Source organism: Pieris brassicae, chromosome 4 (genome assembly GCF_905147105.1).
Source record: "Pieris brassicae chromosome 4, ilPieBrab1.1, whole genome shotgun sequence".
In the NCBI taxonomy this organism is placed as follows: domain Eukaryota; kingdom Metazoa; phylum Arthropoda; class Insecta; order Lepidoptera; family Pieridae; genus Pieris; species Pieris brassicae.
The window spans coordinates 18,216,073-18,235,505 of NC_059668.1; the positions used below are offsets into that span (position 1 = coordinate 18,216,073).

At 32.7% G+C, this 19,433-nt stretch overlaps 1 protein-coding gene across 1 annotated transcript in view; it reads right to left on the bottom strand.

The window, feature by feature from the left end:
• The window catches only part of LOC123708432 (homeobox protein aristaless-like), a 58,470-nt gene extending 57,561 nt beyond the window's left edge, over positions 1–909 (bottom strand). The window contains exon 1 of the mRNA XM_045659132.1: positions 566–909. Within this exon, the coding sequence (XP_045515088.1) occupies positions 566–737 (172 nt within the window). The 5' untranslated portion in view covers positions 738–909. The remainder of the gene's footprint in view (positions 1–565) is intronic.
• Positions 910–19,433: the final 18,524 nt, after the last annotated feature.

Sequence of the window (19,433 nt, forward strand, 5' to 3'; positions counted from 1 at the left end):
TATATTAGATTTTAACTCGATAAATAAATTGTTATCGATAGCGAGGTTTAAAATTTACTTTACATAGAAAGTTTTGTTACTGTAATGAACACTAAAACAAACTACAAAAAAAAATGATTTAAGTTTTTTTATGATTTGAAAATATTAATAGAATTGATATTCACAGTAAAAAAGAACTAATAAAAATGAATCAATAGAACATAAAAATGTTCAGAGTATAGTTAATATGTTACTCTTAAGATTAGGTAATTTTAGTACATAAATATGGTTTGATTGCTCATATTGGTAACTAATTTATAAAAAAATCATTGTAATGTATAAATAAAAGTACTTTTATTGTCTTATCAATATAATCTCGAGTTATATCTTTTTAAATCTCATTTCCATGAATAGGAATAAATTTTTGAATTACTTGTGATAATATTTTGTAATTTCACATAAACCCAATTAGATTAGACGACACGTATCATACGAAAAACGACTCAGCCTCAATTAATGAGTTAAAATTAAAATTCTTTCCTTAATCTAAAGTAAGTATTATTTTAAATATTTCGCAGTAACAAACCTTCACTCGCATTTACGGCTCCGTCGGCAGGCCGATCGTCGCCCCCAACAAGATTTCGTATAGTAAACGAGCTGGATTTCCTAGTGGGCACTTCTGAACCAATCTCCCCATTACCATCACGGCACTCGGTCCCATTCACCCCATCGTTTTCTCGCCGTGTAGTCAAGTCCATCTTGAATTTTCGCACTATTCCAAATTCGAAATTCGCATTGGCACATTTTCACACATCATTTTCGAATGTCACTTGTCAGACCGCGGGAGGATGTCAATTGTCATTTCGAACAGTTCTTGGCGCGTATCTGGCTAACTTGCGATAATCAACGCGCGCTGGCTTCGCCGAGGTAAGCACGACTGGTCCTCTTTCCTCTTCATGCAGTGCGATAGTGCGCGCGCGTTCCTCCCTACGCCTCTAAGGCGGGGCGACCGCCTCCACGCGTCATAAAATACTTTACGAGAGGTGAGACTTGTCAATTACTTGTATGTGCGAGTTTTTCACGCACTTTTTTTAATTGGTAATAATTGCCCGATGGAGAATGTTTTTGAACTGCCGGCCATCGGATTATTAAACAGCCAACGTGGGGCCTACAGCGATTCGCAGTTATTTTATGAGTTTTTTAATTATTAAAAGACATTAACACTATTAAGAACAAGGTTTTTAATAAATATGGTTTTAAGCGCTGGTAATGATTGATAGATAAGATTGCTGCAAAACTTTAGTTTTATATACATATATAGATGTATGTTAACATAAGTAAATCATCAGTAAAAAAAACAAGCAAGGAAATTCAAAAAATCTCTCCTAAAACATACCCGAAGTCGTAATCTCATCTAAACTCTGTCATGCATCATACATGTTAATTTACAAGATTATTCAATTAGAAAATAATCTGAAACGTTATCCTGTATCCTGTTATACTATTAAAAGTTTTAATGCAATACCTATTTTAAGGTATCAAGAACTTGCTTCTAATATTAAATAGCATTTAATATGATGAACGACAGACAACATCAGAACAGTGTTGGTCTAGTGGCGTTCAGGGTGTGATCCTCATCTACGGCTACAAATGGAATTTCTGTCGCGCCATTCACACTCGCTTGTTCGGAAGAAAACATTTTTAGGAATCCGGCATGCCTTATACACAAAAGTCACCTGTGTGTGACTGGCATAGAAAGCTGATCACCTACTTACCCATTTCAAAAACAAATCATCATAAAAGAGATACAGAAATCTAAGACCTATGATGTTGTAGCTCCATTATTTATTAATATAATTATAAATATAGACTATTATTCATAAATTTGATCGTAAATTGGATGAAATATGTACGCAATTATCAACATTTATTCTATTTGCATGTGCATACATATTTTCAAATACCAATTAGTTTAAAAATTTCAGAAAACACCATAATTTCCCGCATATTCCTGAGATATGTACCTAAATGGACTAAGATAAAATATTACATGTAATCTAAGTAATCTGATATATGTTGCAGCCAAATAGCTTAATTAGCCGTTTAATTAACAGCCTGGACTTTTAACTAAATGGCGCCCTTTAACTAACGGCCTGAAAGATATTCACACGTAGTGATTGTTACAACATTTAATAAACTGGCAAGCTAATGCTTCAGCCATTCGTACGTTAGAGTCATTATTTGGCAGAAATAAAAAAGATGAAACATATAATATATTTCTTTTAAAATTAAATTGCTTACGTCAAATCACATAATTATTGTCACTACAGTCTGTACTTGTTGTTTTTCATGAAACTTTGGAAAACACCATCAAAGTTGTGATTTGCCAACGCCATATTGACAGTTTGAAGAGTTTCATTTTGAGTTTGAGTGTGGCAGAAAATGGAATTAAATATAAATTAACAGTCAACAGGCTAGGCATGTAATGAGACGTCATCGATCCAAGTCATTTGCCTAGCTGTTCCATCAACTGGCTGACCATCTTTCAGGCCGCTAGTTAAACGGCTAGGCTGTTAATTGAACGGCTAATTAAGCTAGTAGTAGGAGCAGTGTTGGCCTAGTGGTGCTTGCGACTCTCATCCCTGAGGTCGTAGGTTCTAGGCTGTGTACCAATTGACTATTTTCTATGTGCGCATTTAACATTAGCTCGTACGGTGAAGGAAAACATCGTGAGGAAACCGACTGCACTGGCACAGAAGGCTGATCACCTACTTGGCTATTCAAAAAAAGATCGTGAAACAGATACAGAAATCTGAGGCCCAGATTTGAAAAGGTTGTAGCGCCATTGTTTTTTTTTTAATTAAGCTACGACTCAAACTCAATCTGTATCGAAACCAAATATAATAAAGTCTGTGGTCACTATTAGCGTATCAGACATACAGACATCTCACGATTTTTAATATCACCTTACAAGCGTTAGAGAAAAAAGCTATTGGTAAAGAGATTTGAAGGCACCTTGAAAATCTCAAGCTTAAAGGCTGTACCATTTTATTTTACACACTTTAGCGGATCTAAGAAAATGTTTCCTACATTTTAATAGTAGTCATAGAAATGAATAATGAGTGAAGTAAAATTGCCAATAAATATTATGCAAGCTTTATCATGATTTCAACGCATAAATTGAGTCCTCTAGACAACGAATTAGGGCTGCCATACAGGGTTATGTTCTATTTTAGAAATGTTTTTGTGGAGATTTATTTTTGGCACTTCATATTCCCATATAAATAAAATATGTTTTTTTTTAATAAATAATGATAAAAATGAGAATTTTCTAGGCAATATAACATTACTTATATAACATGTAGTAACTTTTATACAGGTTCCAGGTTTTATTAACGTTACTTAAGGAAAGTTCCAGGTCTGCGGCTCGCTGTCAAGCAGAGCATGCTTCAGTGTGAAATGTCACGGTGTCAAAAAACGTAATATATTTTACAACGGCTAAGTATCGACTCTTCAACCTTAGTGTAACATTTAAACTGTTTGCATATGTATTTTTAATATTACTAATGATATTCGACCTCTATAGCTATAATTCTAGAATATATTTTCGTACAGCCCTTCAGAAGTCTATTATATTAACAAACTTGCGTAGTAGCCAATTGGCGCTATGTCGTCAAGATAATAAATTCTAGTTAAGCTTCAATTTTCTACTATTCGCCCCCAGCCCGTACGACTTAATTTATTATTTAGTTCCTATACAAATAACCGTTGGTACCAGAAAAGCTCCTTGTATAGACTGGGTTCGATTTTTGAAAGTAGATTTTATTTTGATTTCTATTTTTTTCCTAATTCAATTTTCAAAATGTACCCAGTTTAAAAATAAACGCATGCATTATTTCTATATTCGAATTTTAAAAACATTGAGCTGATTTTGTCTATTAAATACCAGTGATGACACGGATGGAAGTTAATTTTTTACAGATGTATATTTTTTTAAGATTCGTTAATTAAATATATACTTCCCGCAATCAAAATATTGACGTGGGTGTACAATTTTGTTTTACGAATCATACTGAATTTGTTTAGGATACGAATGCTGTACGAGACAGATATTCCTATATGCTAGATAAGTCTAACTTAATCTAAAGAAAGTTTAAGCTTCTTCTAAAATAGAATTTCGTTATAATTAAAAAATTGGTAACCTTTAATAACATCACTGTTATATAGAATGTAGATCAGAGAACCAATGTCGAAAAATAAAGAAACAATAATTAATGATCATATGAAAATTAACTTTACTTGTAATTAATTTCACATATATTTTTATTGCTAGTTATGAAAAACCACGAGTAGTTTGTAAATGAGACAACATCGCATGCTGGAAAATGTATGTGCACTATGTTTTACGTAAGTTAAACATTATTTATAACTGATTTATTTTGGCATATATATTTTAAAATATATTACTCCTTGTAAATATAACTTCAGCCCTAATTTCTTTGGATCTAAAGTGTTATGCCTTGCTGTGTTTAAGTGGATTTCCGGATGTATCCTATAGAGGGCCCGCAAGTGCCCTACACATATAGAATTAGTTTTTGAAACCTTAATATCCTTATATTTAATTTACTCGTATTCTATTAACTTTAAATTTAAACAAAGTTTAATATTGTGACTAAACCAACATTTTCATTCAACTTTCAACTTTTGTTTAGTATTGTTTTAAGAATCGAAAATTAATCTTAATTTATATTAATCTTAATTTTACGTTTATTAAAATGAATTTTTAATTATAACGTTAATACTCTTTAGATGAGATTAATATTTCTTTTTAATGGACTTTTAGTTTGAAGTTAACAACGCGACGTTTTTGTAATGTTTTTTTTAATGACTTAGACTTAGAGAGAAAAATACACTCAAAAAACATGTCTCGAATTCTTACTTAATAGACCGATTCATATAAGGTACGTCAATATTTTTCTTAGTAGGAACTATAAGAAATATAAGGAAAACGTTTCTCACCCTCTGTGAAAGGACTCACTGTATTTCAAAGAATCTATTTATCTTTTAAAGACAAATTATTCTCCATCCATATGGTACCCATCTGCTGAGATGACAGGTGACTAATTTTCCCTAAAACCTTCCAAGTTTTTGTTAATCACCTTCGACGCATTAACATGATATATGGAGACTGCCTTAAGTGCACTCAGTAAATGCTTTTTAACTGTCATTTAAATTATTAATATATATCTACTATACATAGCTTTTTGTAATGATTAATTTATGTTCTCATTTGTAGGAAAAACTTCTACAATTACGTAAACTAGACGGCATCCCAAAATGTTGAATTGGAACAAGAATTTTAACGGCTTCGATTTTTGAAAGTAGAAACAAAATAAAACGTAGATTTTGAATATCGAATGTTTTATGCCTCTACGCGATACATAGCTTCTAACTCAAATTTAATAGAAACGCATGCTTTATGAATTTCCAGATTCTTATTTTGAAAACACAGAACTGATCTTGTCTATTAAAACCAATGATAGAGGTTTACACATATGCCTCACTGTTATAAATGCTTTTCGCAATCAAAATATTAACATGAATTGTTTTATTAAGAATATCTCCTGCATCACAGGAAATTTTTCTATGTTAAAATGTTGATGCAAATTTTCAACTTTAATCTGTACAATTCTTGTCCTACATTCATGTATAATCACAATTACGGCGCATAATTCGATTTGAATGCGAATATAATTACAAGGCATAACTCCATTACTGACGTTTGAAGCTATTTCTGTATTTTACTGATTAAAAAATCAACACACGTTACCATTGGCAGTATTTGTGAAGTAATTCCGATCAATCCATAATATTAGTCTACCAAAATGAGCTCATTATATTTAATCCGTATATAGAATGAGGTCATATCCATATGACGTCACACTACGGATCATTGCCTCAGATTGCATCTATAATTTTTCTATTCAGATTGACATTCTGTGACTGACTTAGGATCAGAAACAAAGTCAAAACTTAGCTATTAAATGAAAATAACAACATTTATTTCAGATTAAATTTGTATGTACTTTTAGTTAGAATTAGTAACAATTTAGTCTTAAAAGTACTTTCGTACTTATGTCAAACTTAATATTTTAACACTCAGTGCTAGGCCTTTCCGAATCTGTTCTGATCTGTTTACTATATAAAACTACTTGCACAGACTAATTCGTCAACAACGCGACGGAGTCTAGACATTTTGTATTGACAGTTGACAGTTTTGATTATGGGAACATAAACATTATTGGGTATCCACTTTAAAAGAGTAGAACAGGGAATGGGCTTACGCAATCCAAGGCACTTACAAATATATAGTATTATTATAAATCGAATATTCGAACTAAAAGTACTAATAATATTTATGCTATAAGTACAATTAGATTTTAATAATTTGGCTTTTAATAAAGTGCAGTACGATAAATAAATCATGGAGACATTCAATAAATATATATCAATCAAGAAAAGTGTTGCTATATGTAAATAATATTTATAAAAGTATTTAGCTAAATGTCGTTTGCTAATTGAAAAAATAATGTCGACGAACAATGAATTGGAGTCAAAGCGATCAGAATTACAGTCTAATAATTCATTCAATCACCATCGCGGTACTACTACTACATTTTAGGTTGAAGATACGTGACAAGTTCATCATAAAAAAGATTCACGAAATTGCTATAAATATTAACTCCTTCTATTGAGGTAAACAACAGTAATAGTAGAATGTTTTCTCCCGAGTCGCGCCGGTCTGTGAAGATTATAAAATAGCGCATTTCTGGCGCCGGTGCACACAAAGAAACGAAGCCAGCGGGATACCGATCTCAATTATACCGCGTTCCAAACATCTTCTATTTGTATGGTAATTCACTCATTACGGGCTACAAAAAGGGTGCAGGGTTAAATGTTCAGATTTATGAGTGAACGCCGAAAAACTAAGTCTGGGACTAATGAAATGGCAGTTGGCAGTTACGTTTTATTGTCGACGTATTTATGTTGGTGCTTATTGAAAATTAAACCCACGGTTAAGCATACCTCTATATGGAACTATATCGAAGTTATTTGTGTAGTCGCGGCACGTAACTTAACTAGATTTGTGTGGCGGGGGAAACTTTTCACACTTAATATTAGGCTACATGATTTTGTCGTGATTCCTCTTACTAATGTATTAACTTAACACGTATGTTACAAATACAATCCTGGTCATATATGGAACCATATCTAAATGATATGATGTTATTGCTTTTATCGTAATTCTTTATAAGTCTTTAGTATAAAGGGAATTTAAATTAGTAGAGTGGTAACCCTTCAGGCACCAAGGTTAAGGTCCCTTTAACTGTTTTTTCTGTTTACATTTATATTAAGCAATAATAAATACATAAAATTAATTATGCGTAATATTTTTAGGTGCACTAAACTCTTATTAATTATTAATATTTAATTAATTACGATTGTTATTCAAATTCTTGCTGACACTGAAAAAAAAAGAAACAAATGTTAAATTGTTTCTTTTATTTTTTTATCAATTGTATCGGCACTGAGACATCATTCAACATTTCGATCTAGCCCAACTGAAGACCAACTATTATACATAAGAAAGTGTCTGATAATACTACTTACAGTCTCTATTAGGGGGGGGGGGGGGGGGGGGAAACCTGCTCTTGTGTACAGTTTTTTTCCAGCTACCACTGTTAAGTACATGCGCTAAGTAGAGAAGCGCCTGAGCGGCAAATTTGGGAATGGATTTCTTTTGCTATCACAACACAAAGATTTCTGCATTAGGTACGGTTTTCTGATGTTTTACAGATAGAAGCCTGCAACATATTTCGCCTAACCAGTTGGGGGAACCAGTAATCAACCTCTGCGCTCTCAGCTCACACTATGAGTAAAAAGAGAGAAATTGCAGAAAGTGTATTTCTCTCTTCCCTCTTCCCCCTATCTACACATGTCAGTCACCTACTACTGGTGAGGGAATGCGAACTGGATGGTTTGTGTATAATTTTGTGCTCAACAACCAAACACAATAATTATTTTACGTGCAAAGAAACTTGAAAAGTTGTAAAACCGCCATCGCATACGCTCCTCGTATTATTGATAGCGTAATCCATAAGGCAGCAACATTATTCATTGTAAATAAATTCATTTTTGTATTAATGACGGCACTCAAAACAAAAAGTCATCGTTTACATTAGAAAGAACATAAAGAAGCCGTATTTTTTGTTATTCCATGACTGAAGGAACTAACAATGTATCGGTAAACAGATCAAAATTATATACCTTTGAAAGCGATACACCGACTTTATTACAAATCGGAGATGCTTATACACCACCTCTACCTACTATTTAGGATTATAGCCTTGCACGGAGGGGTCTTGATAGGAAGAAAAGTATTAGGAAGAAATAAGAATATCTTTTGTTGTTTCAAGGCGGTGCACGATTTTTTAATTGTATTATTTATGTACGTTTTTTGTTTCTGTGAGAGTATTTTAAGACATATAAATGTATGGATAAGTTATCGAGGAAAGGGGATGGATTACACGTGGAAACAGTATCGATGGTAACAAAACGGCACTTTTATCGTATACTAAGGGAGTATGTTAATTAGCATCATAAAATGCAGTGGCGGGTTTACAAATATAGTCTGTGAAGATTTTTCCGGCCTTGTCTTTACAATTGTCATGTTCTAGACTATTTTTAGAATAATTTTCGATTTCGAATCGAAAAAGTCGGTTCCCAAATTTCCCGCCCTGGGCTCCATTGCATTTAACCTGCTGGTATATCCCCCAGTGATAAAATGCGTAGTATTGGTTGTTATATTCAGTAAATAAGAAATGTTACTACTCCTTAATATATACGTATATTCATTAACCATTTACTTTTCTACCTAGATATATAATATACGGAACCGTTTACAATTTTGTCTCAATTTCACGGCGCGTCTGCGTTTAGATCGCGCAAGTCATTCCCGTCCAATCAGCGCTGACTTCTTTGTTTCAAAGAACTGTTCACCGCTCTAGGCTGCGCAGGCGCCGAAAGCTCTAAATTAAATATTGACTATAGTAATTACTTAAACTTAATTAAAACTAGGTGTAACAACTTCTCGTGATTGTCTCAGGGATACGACTGCCTGAACTGATCTTGTATCAGTAGTAGACATGATACCCGTTATAACTGTCCAAATTAGCAATGAAATTATTACTGTAATTGCCTGAATTTAAAAATATGATAAATATGGTTTATAATTAAAAAAAAATAGTATATTTTCTATTAATTAATTAATATTTACGAAGTCGCATGCATTTACGTAATATTATTCTCCTATTATTGCTACCATCTCAGGGCATAGTTCTCGTTTAATTTAACACGGGTACGCTCGGGTACAAGAGCGGAGTCACTACACCGCACTGTACACGCCCACTAATTCAATTTACATCGCTCTCAGTACCTGTACAGTCGTGGGCGAAAGTGATTTTGATAAAATAAAAACTATTTCGTAATAATAAGGTCCGCTGCATCCGGCCATCAGTGGTTAAGCACTTAGTTTACTAAATGTTTATTTAAAGTTATGATTGTTTACAATATTTTGAGATTTTAACCTCTGTACCTTGATGGCGGGAAGTGAGCGAACAGTAAAATCGGGTCACGATGGAGGGCTTCCCTGGGTCAGAAATGAGAACTTGAGAGAGACATTTATGGGCTGCGGGTACGGCCTTTTGTTCCCCGTAGGCTCGTCGACCCCTATTGTAAAAAAGAATTCGTTTTTGGTTTGTAAATAAAAATACATATAATCCTCCGTGTATTAACTAGAAAGAAAACGTACAGTAGTTCAACCCAATGCAATAAATCATTCACTTCCATTAAATTAATATTACGCACAATAATAATCTTTCAAACTTAATTTCTAAATTTATTTTAAGTACAAAATTGACGAAACTTTTGTACTCGCCATTACAATGTCAGAATTAATGAACAGCGATGATTTGCGAAACAAGGAGTTTGTATGGACATAATATTAAATTTTGTAATTACGCTAACAGGCCGGCCGCAATCTTATTCATTTGAGCTAATCACTTGCCGACGGTAGCTTACTTCAACTTAATTGGTTTTAGAGATATTTGTTTAGGCGGAAACATCATAGCATCCGTAAATAACAGTTAATTATTTTTAATAGTGATGTGTATGAAGCCTTATTTCTCCTATATACTTTATTACTTACAGACCGAAAAAATACGGACATATTCTATCTTTTTGAAATACGAGTATGTTGAAAATATATACCCTTATATCACTTCTATTATTTATTACAGACAAGTTCTATCTATCTACCTATAGGAAAGATTTTGTCTATAGTAGAACTGGTTTAAGATGTTTTTACTACTTCTTTAGTAGGTTGTGAATTTGTGACTAATGGGCCAAATTGATGAATAATTGAAATGTCGAAATGGATGAGATTTGTATGGCAAGAGTTAATCAGAAACTAAATACGGTCAATACACAATTCCTTAGTCGGTCTTCTGCGTTGGCTGGTTAGGTTGCCTTATGCGTTATATGAGAAAATGCATCCTATATATTATATGGTTGGAATCTTCTACAGTTGGTCTTGCTAGGCCTATTGTTTTGTTATTACTAATAACTAGGTAAAAAAACGTTTACTTATAATGTTATATTACGTCCTCATATATTTAAAAATCTTAAATAGCAAAATATGTTGCTAAGCACCATTCCGATTTTTTATTATGTTAAACTCTTAGGAAGGTTTTTATGGGGAGAAAAGAGGAAAAACTAATGTTTTATATAGTAAGTAAAAATTGTTTATCTAAGTAAGATTTTGATTTCGGAAAACAGAACAGTCTCTGGCATGGCACATAGCAAAATGTTAATATGAAGCTACTAAAAGGGTCAGTAAAAACAATCATATTAAGGCGAAACGCAGTTTGCTGGTATATATTTTGTATAATACACTCAATTTTTTCTTATGAAAAAGAAAACGAAGTAAGGAGCATACTGGGTTCCTCGTGGAACAAAGTATAGGTTGATGCTGGAGCGGGTTCAAAACAAATTCATCATGCACCTGCACTGTGCGCCGATATCACCATGTAACTTATAAAGTTGTGACATCGAAAGAAAAATTATCCAGCTGTGTTCCAGTACCTCCAGGCCTCAGGGTGCCTAATGGTTTCGTTACGAGGTAACACGAACACCGTTACTATTCGTACTAAACTAACCTCTCGAAAAGGGCACACACAATGTATGGAAATAATTACTGATTAACAGACTTTTTTATTATCCGTTGACTGAATTGTTGAAAGGTCTGATTCAAGTAAGAAAAAGTATTTTTTTGTAAAAAAAATAATTCATAAGTGTTTAATGATGCGTTATTTATATATGTTTCATTGTTTTGTGTCTGATATAAATTCAAATAGTTCCCGCAATGGAGTCATCTTTAATTGTAGTTTATTTTGTTAAAATAAAAAATACATTGCGTTTTACTTATAGAATTCAATTCGAAATTAACTTTCAAATCAAATAAAGTATTATTCGTGAGGCACACAAGAAACTCGAAGCGAAAACAAATTGAGTTACGTCGATGTCTTCATTAACTTTTTGCTCCAGAAAGGGGTTGAATGTGGCATTGTCATGGTTCCTGAGATTCCTTGAGAATGATCGAATCGGACCTTTTAAAAACTCATACAAATTATATTATTGGGCCATAAAAGTTCCATATCGAATAAATAGTGATTCTTTATCAACATTCTGTTTTTAAAATAAAATTTGAAATTTGTTACCCAATTGGTAGTACAAGACCTGACAAGTATGACCTTTCATATGATTTCTTCTATTCCTATATCTATTTAGACTAAAATTCATCGAAGGTCTTATTATCAAAGCCTAAGATTTGATCTCACGGTTAGAATGAGTTAATGATAACTATTTCAGTACGTATAATAACAAATATATGTATTTTTGGTGTTATTTAAATTTCATAATACATACTCCATACATTGTTCCTTCGTAAATTAAACATAAACTAAAACATAACATTTTTGGTCTACTAGTCGAACCTTAACCGTGTTTGGTTTCATGATTTTTTTTCGTATAAAGCTGGCTTAAAGCTTAACTTTATTTACGTAATAACTCCTACTTTTAAAGAGATCTATTGAAATAGTGGTAATTATAAAAAAAAACTTTGCAACGAAACAAAGCGAGGTCAGGAAAATACAGTTATTAGCTAGTTGGGACCAAAAACCGCAGAGTAATCGCAAATAACCACCATCTTTTAAACCACAAACATTTTCGACAATTCGGGTCAACTACTTCATAATTATGAAAATAATCATATAAAAAAATATGAATTTACGTCGTTGATCAAAGCATTTCTAAAACCTCTAAAATAACAGAGAAAAAGCTATATGTCTTAAATATCGTGTCCTATTTTTGATTGCCACATTCGCGATTAATACTTATAAAACGGCCTGTACCAGGTTCACAGGGTTAGATTTCTTTGGCGAAGAATTGAAACCGGGTCATTAGCTTGTCAGTTTATTCGTAAAAAAAAATTGATTTATCTTCATGTCTTTTTCCCCAAGGGATAGGCTACGTATCTCCACTTGCTGACGTCTTGACATACCTCTCTCGCTTCATCCAATTTTATACCATTGACTCGATGGTTATGGGTATAGTAAAACGTTGCTTGACCATCCCCAGTAACTCTTTATACCTAAAACTTACCATTACGTGGTGTAAAGTACTGGAAAGTGGAAAATAATAATAACGCGTAATTCAATCCCCGCCCCGCATCGTAACGTTTTACACGGACCCCTCCCCCCCAAATTCAGTGTTGTAGGGTTTTAACATTTCGTCAGTTGTTATCCAGAGGAATACACCAAACAATTATTTAAATTGCGATCACGCTGGACGTGAAAAGTGCTCTTATAATTTAGCAAATCGGAAGGTAATTGTCTTGGAAGACTAGACAAATAGAATATCCGATTGCGGTTTCTTAACAGCCTCATTGGTTTTGAATGGAGCTACTAAATTTGAAAATAATACTGGCCAGTTAATTTTTAATCATAATAGTAAATGAGATATTAATTGAAGGCAAGCATTTGCGTAATAGCCTTATATTATCGCAAGCCTATGTGATCGAAAAATGATTAATTGGCTGTGTTACAAAATTTCATACAAATATTTTAATCAGTTAGATTATATTAAGTCAAGTAAGAGTCTCTTCGTCTCATCTGCAACAGTACGACGCCTCCTTGCGGGTTCCAATCAAGCGCCTGCTTGGGAATATGATTGGACTCTCATTGGAGTGTATGGCTATCCATTTGCACTTGCTATCTGCTGGCTAATCGAGGTTTTTCGGCAGCGCTCCCAAAGTTGCTCGTTAGAGATCTATCATATTGGATCCGAATATTTTAGAAGAAATGTTTTTTTCTATACCTCATAATAATATAAAATGTACTTCATATATAAGAACTATAAATTCTAGATTTTACCTTTGATTTTTAAGGCCTAATATGATCTTTAGAAATTGTACAAAAAGAAAGGTGATAATGTACATAACAGATATGTAACATATGAATTAAATTATATTATTTTTTCATTAAAGATGTTATTTTAAATATTTGTTACTCTCCAAACTTCTTAGATGAACGTTGAATCACCTCGTTACGATTGTGATTATGCGATCGGTTAGAGGCGCACGCGACTTCCGCGCAACCACAATCAACTTCACCAATCACCATAGACCATGATCAATGATGTTTGCTTTGTTTAGCTCTTGATTGTCTGTGGTGCTTGCGGTAATTTGTATCTGTGCTGTTTATTTTACCAATTTTAAACTTCTTAGATAAATAATGATGGCTTGATATTATTATTGAATTTTATGATGTTTCTATAAAACTATTATATCGTGAATAAACAAAAACCTTTTATTTAACAATAAATTTAGACCCACCCATTTTCAAACTTCATCCATCACATTCGTGACGAAAAATAATATATTTCACCGCAAATCAAATATTCGTTATCGACTGAAAGTCTAGACGCCATTTATATTGTCTGCCAAGACGTTCCAATTTCAAATCTCGTTTCTTTTAAATGTCATTTGTTTGTCGATTCCAGCGCGTGCCCGCTAATGGAAAGCTTTAGCGAACGATACTTTGAAAAAAAATTGGATATAGGCACACGTTTATAGAAATTTCATCTTTATTTTTTAGGATATAGAGAATGAATTAGTTTATATCAAATTGAATGTTATAAGTCGTTTCCATCAACATTTGCGGTTAGCTTATCAGTACGCATTATTTGCTCGAAGTTTTCATAAAACCTTTTATTGAGTTTCGAAGAGTGTTTCGAATTAAAACATTATTAGTAGTTTTGATCGTGTTTCTCGATTAATGACGTTCGATTGGACGATATTTTATGAGTGGCTTAGGACGGCGTGTTGATAGTTTCTATTATAAATTCAATCAACATAAATTAGTTTAAATTTGGCCGGAGGATTCGTGGATTGTAAAACGTTCCGTCCCGATTCATTATAGATGTGTTCAATTATTGAATACTTTATTGCTATTAGGTTTATTCGTTTCGATTTTAAAGTTGTTTATAGATTACTAATTCTGTTAATCAAATTTTTAAATATTGCTTTGGGTGTAAACCTCTTCTGGGTTCTATCACGAAAAGCCGCAATTCGCAAATAATAATCAACACCAAAAGCGTTACCAGAATATAAAATTTTATGTTCTGATAACGGGACCTTTAAGCCAAGTCCCAAATTTCCCAAGTTTCGGTCCCAAATTTTCACTTATTTTTCTGCATTCAAGTTCACATATCACTTGTTTTCTTAAATGATACCCACTGTATTTTTAACGTATGCACTATAATACTTTTTGTGGTAAATTATATTAAAATCCTTTGACTGCCAAGATGAAAATTGTCAATTTGTCTTTGACATACCCGAACCCATGACGTTTGACGTGCTAGTTAAAATTATATTTATGCTTCAACCGTATTATAATATATATAACCACTATATTGATTAATCGAAACAAATTCTATTTTTTTTAAAGATATTTTCTATAACAGCCTATAACCTTTTCAGGCCACCTAAGTGTGATCCTGAAGAAGTGCATTCTAGAGAAATCCGTCACCGTCACCACCAAAGGTGCCAATGGGATTTACATACCGTTATAAATATCAAGCCAGCGACATTTATATCGGTAATTATTGAATACTTCAAATAAACTTTTGTTTAAAAACGATGAACACACAAACACATACAAATGTTTTATTTAAATAGAACCTTAGTTTGTGAATGGTAAAGAATTCCAATAATTAATTAAAAATAAACAGGAAATTCTAAAATCATAATCGTTACCGTTTCTCATGGCCATATGTCGTCATTAGAGTTAACGAGGCGTTTATGATCCGAAAATTAGTAGATTCAACTTGTTTTGACCCCGGCTTTGTTTATGGAACTGTTAGGAATTGGGAATATATTTTTAAAGGTTTTGTCCTAAGCGGTTTTACTGATACATTCTTCAAACTTCACTACTAAACTACTAAAATAATTAAAGGGACAATTACGAGCCACTGTCTCCTTAATAAAGAACTCTTTCTCCCAGGCGTGACAGACAGTCATCAGTCACCCACGTAGTCTTGGAATGCGTGGCTGTGGCTTCCCAACGAACAGAAATCCTCGGAGCAATGCTGCTTCTGGAAGAAGCTAGGCTTCGTGAATTAGCCAGGACTGTACAAGTGCTGAAATTAAGTCCACATACTACTACTTATACGTTCTTTGAGACACAAAAAGCTGTGCCAAGCTTTAATTTCACATATCTTCTTTACAATACAATACAAATATCACAACAGCTCTGTCATAAAATAATTGTTTTTATTTTAAAATGTGCACTCTTACTGAGACACCTTTAGTAGTAAGTTGTAAGTTCCAATAATGTCGCTCGAGTTTTAAATCACTAGTAGACTTTGCCCATGCGCATTTATAAACAATGATTAATATTGTTATTACGTAACCAATATTATAAATAAATTCGTTATAAGAGGACGTTTTATGACAATTCTATTCATTTCTATTATAGGACGTTCTATTTCGTTAATTTGGAAATAGAATTGTCAGTGTCTTAGCAATGTATTTAATTCTATAGTTGTTATTATCATATAACTATTTTTAATTTCTTTTGAATATCAAATCGACAATTCATGAGTAAAATATTTTTACAATTTACGCCAGTTTTTAAGTACGTAAATGTAATTCAAGTCCTTCAAGAAATGAGCCCATTAATTCTTAAAAGGCTGGCAACACACTCAAACTCTAGCAATTATATCATTTTACATCAGGTGAGCCTCCTGTCCGTTTGTCTCTTGTTTTATAACAGAAAATATTTATAGCCTAATATATTTTCAAAACGTTTTTGACAGTCAAATTTTAAATCGAAGCCGCGCGACATCATTGTTTCCATAAGTAGTGCGTTCACTAGTATCGTGAAATGATATACTATATTTCAGACAGACACACCCTCTTAATATATGTATAGTAAAATTTATTCGGCACACCCCTGACAATTCGTTTTTCATCAATTTCTATGTATTAATGTAAATTATCGGCAATCACTAATCAAAGTTATAAACATTTATGAGGTTGTCATAAATAATTTTCATTAATTGCTATGACTAGTTAATAGGTTTTAGCCTAATTGGCTAATTTTTATAGTCTATATTTTGGAGCAGTAAAACCTAGTGATTAAGTTCAAGTTTTTGCGCTTAGGTACCACTTTTACGGGTGAACATCACAAGGAAATCATATCTTATACTTGCAGATTGGCTGTTCTCGCAACGTACGAGGAGAAATAACTAATTTGCGATTTAAAAGCAGATACTCACTCACACATAGAAAATACACACCCTTAATGTAACGACATATATATAGCATACACTATATTTATATATATATATATATATATATACATTAGACTTTAGTCTTTCTTTGTCCAAATAATTTCTGATAGTAGTGAGAGTTGCAAAGTAATTATTTGTGTCGGTTTCGAGGGTTTAAGACAGTTCTTTGCCTCACGTGATGTAACCAAAGTTAGCGGCTCTTCGTTTTCTTTCTCATCTTCTGTTGAAAGAAAAAATATATCAAGAGTCACCCGTATATACATATAAAGATAAATTACCTACTTTTATTTTCACCCAACAAAAACTAAGTTTACATACCTCTGCGACTTGCATAATATCATAATTTAATTTCCTCTATCTACGCGAAACAATGCTTGCTAAGCACGTGAAACTTTTTTCACAAATAATATATAAATAAACATGATTATTGTATCACACTTAGATATTATCTTCTTAACTTGTAAATAACTGTATATCAAAAGTCTATAAACAATTCTCATAAGCCAAATAATTCACTGACAATACGAACAATAAAATCACCGAACAAATTGATTCCGTGCAGTCTATTAAATCGCTATATTAACAAAGCTTTAATATAATTTTAATGAAAATACCTCAGCGTCGTTTCTCGCTAACAAAACGTCTTTATCCCTTAACTTAATTTATGATATGTAATAAAGTTTCATACCTAAATATCAGTTAATAAAAGTTAGAATATGCGAGTGGCTGTCTGAGTTGTGCACTAAAAAATTAAACGACCCTAGTGATGTACTCTTATCATATAAAGGGATATTTATAGGTAAAAAATTATAATTCATTAATCACACAGACCATTACATATTATTCTATACTATACCCGCATAAAAGTTTAGAGCCTATGTAGCAACTAAAATATCCGCACGAAAATAATTTCAATGAATTACAATATGAACAATATTATCTGTTAATACAGGTACAAGAAAATCTCTTGGCAAAGAAAGTCGGACATTACAACAACGCGATTCATAATACACGCTATATAGCATACCAACTTTTACAAGGCCGGTGCACTCGCTTTCTTCTGGCTTTGAAAGTGTGGGCATAGGTGAGCCTCCTGCCCATTTGCAGGGGGCAGTTAGATAATTCTATAAAAATAGTATATATTTCTGTACCCCACACATTAATATTGACCCTAAAATTATTACCGTAAACACAATCAAATCAATGTTTAATATTCATAAATCCATACCCAGTTAATCAAAGCAAATGAGCCGATGAAATCTTATGACAATTTATCGAAAGCTTAAAATTCTATAGTTATTTTACGAGGTGCAAGAGTCTACTTTATTAAATATTTGATCGTAAAATATCGATATTAACTGATAATATGATGGCATCACTAGCTTGACGTCGATCGAAAATCATAAAATGTTATGATTACCATTATCATCACAAAAGACGCGTGTAATTGTTTGTCAAATAAATAATAATAAAAGTTTTGATGTTTATTAAATAAAAGTTTAAAAATCATTCACCTTTAGTGTATAAAAATATTAACGAGTCGTTTAGCTAAAGTAAATGAGAATTCCCACATATTAAAAGGGATGAATATATACAGAGGTGACATATATATACAATGGAAACATATCTGTTATATGTTTGAATTTTTTAATGTCTTTATAAAAGAAACGCTTTTACACATCTGCTAATTCTGAACTGCAGGGTTTCTCTAGATTTTAGTCTTAAAAAAGGGCCGATTCCAAATTATGTCGACGAAATCTAATTTCCATGTCCGAAGCGCACGCTAAAAATCATTAGTTAAAAAGCTCATTTACAAATTGCTATTGAAGATACATAGTAAGCGTGCTGACGACTAAAACCTTCCGAAATTCCATATGAGTCAGCTGAGACCAAGAAAGCCTTTACTTATGCTCATTTTAAAATCGGAATCGCTATAAGTTACATAGTAAGCGTACTGACGACTAAAACCTTTCGAAATTCCATATGAGTCAGCTGAGACCAAGAAAGCCTTCACTTATGCTCATTTTAAAATCGGAATCGCTATAAGTTACATAGTAAGCGTACTGACGATTAAAACCTTCCGAAATTCCATATGAGTCAGCTGAGACCAAGAAAGCCTTTACTTATGCTCATTTTAAAATCGGAATCGCTATAAGTTACATAGTAAGCGTGCTGACGACTAAAACCTTCCGAAATTCCATATGAGTCAGCTGAGACCATGAAAGCCTTTACTTATGCTCATTTTAAAATCGGAATCGCTATAAGTTACATAGTAAGCGTACTGACGACTAAAACCTTCCGAAATTCCATATGAGTCAGCTGAGACCAAGAAAGCCTTTACTTATGCTCATTTTAAAATCGGAATCGCTATAAGTTACATAGTAAGCGTGCTGACGACTAAAACCTTCCGAAATTCCATACGAGTCAGCCGAGACCAAGAAAGCCTTTACTTATGCTCATTTTAAAATCGGAATCGCTATAAG